We start from the raw sequence: 7,623 nt of genomic DNA, 5'->3' as shown, positions 1-7,623 counted from the left end.
CTCCACTCCAGACCAATTAGATTAGAATCTGAGAATGGGACCTGGCGGTATGGTACATTTTTAAGTCCCCGGGTGACTTTAATGTGCAACTAGTGTTGAGAACCACTAGTTTTAAAGAAAAGGACTGAGCAAATTTGCAAATAAGGTTTTTAAAAGATGATTTCAATACGCAATGGCTGAAAGAGCATAGATTGTTAGGTTGAAGAGTCAGAAGGACCTGGGTAACATTCCTGGCTTAGTTATATATCATCTGTGTGATCCTGGGAAAATTATTTGCTTTCACTTTTTTCATCTATAAAATACAAATAAATATAGTACCTACCTCATAGGGTTGTTGTAAGAATAACATAAAATTTTGTGATTGAATTTAGCATAGTTCTTTGTACTGACTAGCTCAATAAATCTTTTAAAAGTATGTAGCATAAAACTTTAACTTTTTTTTTTTTTGAGGAAGATTAGCCCTGAGCTAACATCTGCTGCCAATCCTCCTCTTTGTTTGCTGAGGAAGCCTGGCCCTGAGCTAACACCTGTGTCCATCTTCCTCTACTTTATGTGTGGGACACCTACCACACCATGGCTTGACAAGCTGCGCGTAGGTCTGCACCCAGGATCCGAACCAGTGAACCCCTGGCCGCTGAAGCAGAACGTGCCAACTTAACTGCTGCACCACAAGGCCGACCCCGTGAAACTTTAACTTTTGAGCTACACAATATACATTCAGAAGTCATAGAAAAGTTAAAGAAATTTTCATTTGGGACAGCAAATGACCAGCATGACATCATAACTAAGGGACGACACTCATTTCCAGGAGGATAGTAAAAACTTCCATGTTCCAGGCTCCATGGAGATAGATCCCCTGCCCTCATTCACTGCAGACTGGTAAAAGGACATCCCCCAGGATCTGTCGCCAGGATAGATGACTCCTCCCTCAAGCCATCATCACAGTAGTACAAAAAGGGGAAACACATTTGGGTATCATTAAGCCTGGTCTTCATGTCCTCCTGAAATGCATAGCACAGACGGAGAAACAAATTAATATCAGAAGAGCCGCCTGCTTCAACACTGCAAGGATGGGAATGCTTTCAGCTACGCATAAATCCACAGCCTTCACAATTTGGATTACTAATTTACTCCATTGTCCCCATCAAATAGTTAGGGATGGAGCAGTGCTCATTAATAAACACCTGTGAGAAAAAAGGCAGGGACTGCACTGATGCCATCATTTGAATTCTTATAAATTAGGTACTTTATGGCACCATCACAATTTTGCTTCTAGCCTTTGAGAGATCTTTGAAGTTTGAGAAATTGATAGTGCACAGGGCTAAGTGCCCAGAAGGTATTGCCTCTACATTATTCAAATGTCTACAGGCAGTGACAACGGATAAAGACATCTTCATTAATATGTCACAACATGGGAAAGAGATATGGGTCTCTAGATAAAAACATTTGGGCACCAATTTGGTCTGCTGGCACATTACCTCATTCATCCCTGAGCATTAATGAGTTAGCCTTTAAGTCGTTATCCCATAACCTCCATTTCAGCAAAGACTGCAGTTGTGATGAACAATATGGCTCATTTTATCTTACGTGGCAGTGATGTCCCAAGATAATTAAATTTGGAGACAGCATTCTTCAATACGTGGAGTCAGCCCATCGGGTCATAGCAGAAGCTCATAAACTGGTTCAAATATCACTTAATTTGTCACAATTTAACTTGAAAATGAAGAATAATTTCTTTATTTAAAATGGCTACAAAATTCTGCATAGCCAAGCAACAGAACTAAATGAATCTGCCCACAAGAGACATGTCTATAAAGTCTACTTTTAAAACAATTTTCTTGTTTTAAAATCAACAGCTTTAGCTCTTAAAATGCATATTAACTTGGTATTTTCTATAAAAGCTGCTAATGAGCCAGCACAAATGGAGATTTAGGCTGCTTTTGCTTTCCAAATGGGAGACGCTGTGTGTGTGTGTGTGAGCACACTTACACATGTACACGTATTGGGGAGTGCGAATAGAGTATTGTAGGGGATATTGCTAATTTAATATTGATTTTGTATCTCTACCTCCTAACACAATGACAGGCACATGATAGATGTTTAATAAACATTTATTGAATGGAAAAAATAAAACAAATGATGTGTAGAATCAAGTCTTCCACAACTCAAACCTGGTTTGATAAAAAATGGAAAATTATGGTACAAGGCAACTGGCCACTACACACATCTTAGGCACAAGAGTATTTTATTAGAACACTGAGTATCACTCAGAGACTTTATTGACCACATAAAACTAATTAAATAATTCTTTGATGTTTAAAAGTAATCTATAGTTTATAATCAGAGTAAAGAGTTGAGTAAACAAAGTGATATGGCACAACATAAAATGAGAAATATATCCTTACTACCATCTTCTGTTTGGGCCATTTATCCATAATTCCTAGAATCCCCATGTTTTGGAAAACAACTGGTATTTTAATTGTGGTTAAGACTTTTTAATATGTATGGGAATGTATTTTAGATAAAATGTTTATAACACAATGTATCTCATAGTCAATTTGATTCTTCCAACTGTCCCCAAAATATCTCAGTAGTGACTACAGGTCCCCAGACTCTCAGTATGAGTCAGTGAAAACATCCCATCGGGGATGGCACAGCTTACTGCTCCAGCCATCTTGGACGTCACAGCTGCTCAGTCCCTGGGCTCACTTTTCTCGGCATCTCAGGGGACCAGTCAAGAAGGCAGGAACTTTGCTATATTAATGATTCTTCCAACTGCACAGAAATGGCCAAACTTGGAGCGGGAAGTAGGAAGAGAGTGTAACTTGGAGCTTAGTTCCAGAGGCTTTACTGTTATGGGCACATGAACTTTTCTGTGCCCGCCAAGGGAACACATGGAAAGAGCCCAACCACCGATGTTGGCCTGAAGCATTTTGGATGGGTACAGAAACAGAAAAGTGGCTGGTGAATACTTGTGACTTCTAGAGGCATTCAAAGAAGAAAGGTAGGTGATAAAAGAAAGGGATAGTTGTAGATAAAAGTTTGAACGTTCCACATATCCAGTCATTTCCAGCAGCTTTTACTTGGGCCGTACTTCCAATTGGAGACAGCAGCCCTGGGTAGAATTTAGGAGACCTGAGTTCTATTGCTGACAATGGCACTCAGCATCTGTGTGTAATCTGGATCTTTGTATGGCTAGCTCCTCTCCATTCAGATTCCAGGTCTTAATGTCAAATCCTCAGAGTGGCTTTTCTTTCTATTCTGTTCAGTGTTGCCCCTCCAAACTCTGAGCCTTCTCTATTCCATTAACTTGCTTTGTTTTTTTATAATTTTATTTATTTTAAAAACTATTTGTTTGTCTATTTGCTGTACATCTCTTCCTTTAAATTGTAAAGTCCGAGAGACTACCCCTAGTGCCGGGAACACACCGAGCACCCAATAAATATTAGTTGAATGAATGAGTGCATGCATGCCCAAGAAATATGTATCTAACTTTTTTGTAGCTTAGATTCATCATCTGTAAAATTAAGAGAAGCCATCTTATTTCCAAGATTAGCATGATAACAAAGAAAGGTTAGATTTGCAAATCCCTTGAAAAAACTTTAATGATATTTAACTTATGATTCTATATTTTAAAAAGACAGCATGGATATTACAGTAGCATTAGAATATTGCTGACCCATATTTGAATGTAGATTCTGCCACTTAACCAATTATGAGACCTTGAGCAAGGCATTGGAATGCTCCAAGCCTCAGTTGCCTGGTTTGTAGGATGGGAATGATAACAGTAGTTACTTCCTAGGGTCGTTAAGAAGATTAAATAAAATGATTTCTATCAATCACCCAGCATAGTGTGTGGCACTTATGAGGTACTTTATTAATAGTAGCTACTAATATACTCGGGATAATATTTAAAATTTTAACAACTAGTACTGTATACTGTGGAAATTTTGGTTCCCAAAGATGGCCATAAAAGTTACTTTAATGGAATACCAGCCCAAAGCAGGCAGCCACAGCCTCAGAGGGGAAGATGGACACCAGGCATTTACTTACAAGTTGCCAGAGGCTAATCTAGTTTTCTCTTCCAGGATCTGACTTGGAGCCCACGAGATGATGGAGGCCAGTGTTGTGAATGCCAAGGTGGGCTGGCAGGTGCCAGGGAAGCAGCCAGGGATGAGATGCTCCAGAGCAGCAATTCAACAGTTGTCATAGAACTTTTTAAAAGTTGATTTGTCTTTCCAAGTGCATACTTTCTGAGTATCTGCCCTGACTATATTTACGCTTTGCAAAGCATTTTCCTAGAGACTCTTATTGGATCTTTGCAGCAATTCTGTGAGATCAGAAGAGCAACTGTTATTGTTCCCATTTTACAGATGAAGATCCTATAACTCAGAAAGTACTTACTAAAGGCCATAGAGCTAAAATGGTATGCAATAAGAACTCAAACCCAGGTATTCTCACTCTAAATCCAATGATATAAATCCTCTGTGCAATGCTATATTTTGTTCTTCACTATCCAAGCTCTTAACAGGAAAAACAATATTAGAATAAAGTATAGTCAGACATTGGTAATCTCCCTGATTAAGAGAAAGGATAGAAACGGCCCTAAGCAGAATTTAGCGTTGTGATTTTTCAAGGAACTGTGGAGGAAGCAACCTCTTGTGTTCTGATGAGGTCGTGGATTTCATGTTTCTGAAAGATTAGGGATCAGAGGCTGTTACCTCCTCCCAGTGGAAGGAATACTGTAGACAGGATACCTGCTTCCAGTTCTGGCATTTACAACAGATCCTTGGGAAACTACAGAAAATTTACTTCCCCTTCTGGGGCCCCAGGTTCTGGGTTTCTCCACCTTTAAAACAGTATTAGATGAGAGAAGTAGTTCTCACCCTTTTTACTACTTCAACATGCTGGAGAATTACAACACAATGATTAGTAACAGGAGTTCAGTTTAGGAAGGGATTCTAGCAAGGGGCAAGTGACAGAATCTAAAAGGGGCTTGTGTGTAGTTTGAACAGATCTACTAGGGGATTTCCAGTCATAATAATAGCTAATATTTACCATGTGCTTAGTGTGTGCCAGCCACTGTGCTAAGTGCTTTACATGAATTCTCATTTCATCTTCACAGTAAATTAATGAAGCTGAAAATATTTGCTACTCTCATCTTAAAGATGAGGGAATTGAAGCTCAGGTAGGTTAAGTAGCTTGCCCAAGGTCACACAGCTAGTAAGTCATACAGTTGGTTTCTAACCCACATATAATTGACCTTGGAACTTGCCCTCTTATGTCTATATTATATTGTTTTATATTCCCTCTCCATTTGTCCCCTGCTGTCCTTCAAACACACAACTGATAATGAAAGAACTAGTAAGTTTCTAGGGACCCTCGTGTGTCTAAGATTTGTGTTCTTGACTTTATGCTCAGGCTAAGTTTTGGGTGATGACAAGTTCAGCGTTGGAAAGAAAAAGGGTGTGGAAGGAGGAATGAAATTAGAATTCACTGGGTATCTCCTCTTCTTCTTATGTCCTGCTAAACATTTTACCTACACCCACCATCACCTTCAGTCTTGGCAACCAGTCTTACAAGATTGATGTTTTATCCCTGTTTACAGAGAAGACTCAGAGAGGTTAAGACACTAGCCCAAGGTCACGGAGACAATAGGTGGAAAAACTGAGATTCAGTTCCATTCTTCTCCCTTCAGATTCCATCTTCTTGCCCTTAAACCTTGTATACAGTAGGCTGGAGGGTGGCAAGAGATGAGTGGGCCAAGATGAAGCATTTGCCATAGTTGACACATGCAATATGTCATGTCCTAGGTAGCCAGGGCCAGGCCCTGCAGGTGCCTGTTTAAAGACTTGAGTTGTATATGTCTCACTATTGTCATGCACTTCCCTCCTGCAGACATGCAGTGGCCCAATGGGAGCAGGCAACACCAGCAAGTTGAGTGAATTCTTCCTCGTGGGCCTCACCAATGATCCTCAGCTTCAGTCCATCCTCTTTTCCCTCTTCACCTTCATCTATGCAGTCACAGTGGTGGGAAACCTGGGCCTCCTTGCCCTCATTGTAGTTAGCCCACGACTCCACACTCCCATGTATTTCTTCCTCAGCAACCTGTCCTTTCTTGACTTCTGTTATTCTTCAGTCACAGTCCCAAAAATGTTGATGGGGTTTTTCTCTGACTGCCAAACCATCTCCTTCTCTGGTTGTGTGGTCCAGACAAGCTTCTTTTTGATCTTTGCTGTCACTGAGTTCTTCCTCCTGGCTTCAATGGCCTATGACCGCTATGTGGCCATCTGCAACCCTCTGCTGTACCATATCATCATGTCCCCAAGGCTCTATTTGCAGCTAGTGGCTGCTAGCTATGCAGTGGGCCTGATGAACATGATGCTCCTCACTAGCACAACCTTTCATCTGACCTTCTGTAAGTCCCGTGTCATCACTCACTACTTCTGTGATATTCTTCCCCTTTTAAAACTCTCCTGCTCTGACACACATGTCCTCCAGCTTCTCCTCTTTGCTTGTGGTGGCTTTAATGTGTCTGTGTCCCTGCCAATTGTCCTGGTCTCCTACACATGTATCTTCTTGGCTATCATCAGAATCCCCTCAGCCCAGGGCAAACATAAGACATTCTCCACTTGTGCTTCCCACCTGACTGCTGTCAGCCTGTACTATGGAACCACAGTGTTCATTTACTTGCGCCCATCCTCTGAGTACTTATTAGGCAGGCACAGCTTGGTCTCTGTATTCTACACAGTGGTCATCCCCATGATCAATCCCATGATCTACAGTCTGAGAAACAAAGATGTGAAGGAAACATTTGGGAATGTTCTCAAAAAGACCTCACAATTCTTCTCTCTTCCCACTCCCAGATTTCCATGATGTTCAGTGCAGTAAAGGAAGGATAAAGAAAGGAAGGAGAGGGAGGTGGCTTATTTTTGGCCACCAACCATGTCTCAGGCATTATTCTAGGAATTTTAGATAGATTATGCCTTGAATCATCTTCATAATTCTGGGAGTCAAGTATTATTATCTCCAACTTATAGATGAGGAAACTGAGGCCCTGAGAGGTTTAGTGATTTGCCTAAGGTCACATAGCTTGTATGCAGTGAAACTTGAATTTCAATTCAGGACCCTCTGACTCTGAATCTCCTTTTCTACTACATTACACTGTTTCAGTATAAGGCAAGATGCCACCCTCTCTCTTTACCCTCAGAGTCAAGAGTTTCCAAATGTTTTCCCTTTCTGGTAAATCTAGTCTCTTAAACTTATAATAGATTCAATACCCTAAGACCCATTCCCTTTCCCATAGCCAATTCTCTGCCTGTGGCTTCGGATCATGCCTAATCAGGTCACTGAATTGAATACATATTGTATACAGAGCCCTATATCAGATGCAAGGATGGAGAGGGATCACAAGGAAGAAAGCCATGGGCGCTACCTTTTGGAAGCTTCCAATTCATTTAGGGAAGACAGAAGAGCTCACCCAAAGGCAATTGAACTATGACTTTTTATTTAAAGTGACATTCATTGAGTTCTTTCTGTGTGCTAAATGCTAAATCAGTTATCTCATAATTTTCCCAAGAACTCTGTGATGTAGATACTATTGTTGCTCTAATTTCACGGATG

The 7,623-nt window shown here is 40.6% G+C and overlaps 1 protein-coding gene across 1 annotated transcript; it reads left to right on the top strand.

The window, feature by feature from the left end:
- The first annotated feature begins 2,648 nt into the window (after positions 1-2,648).
- OR5BP3 (olfactory receptor family 5 subfamily BP member 3) lies at positions 2,649-6,876 on the top strand. The gene is made up of 2 exons (XM_023633467.2): positions 2,649-2,807; positions 5,899-6,876. The coding sequence occupies exons 1-2, from the start codon at positions 2,649-2,651 to the stop codon at positions 6,874-6,876; spliced, it is 1,137 nt and encodes a 378-aa protein (XP_023489235.2).
- Positions 6,877-7,623: the final 747 nt, after the last annotated feature.

The sequence above is a fragment of the Equus caballus genome, chromosome X (genome assembly GCF_041296265.1).
Source record: "Equus caballus isolate H_3958 breed thoroughbred chromosome X, TB-T2T, whole genome shotgun sequence".
Taxonomy (NCBI): Eukaryota; Metazoa; Chordata; class Mammalia; order Perissodactyla; family Equidae; genus Equus; species Equus caballus.
Note: the sequence above shows the minus strand (reverse complement) of the source record. Positions and strands in the feature narration are given on the sequence as shown.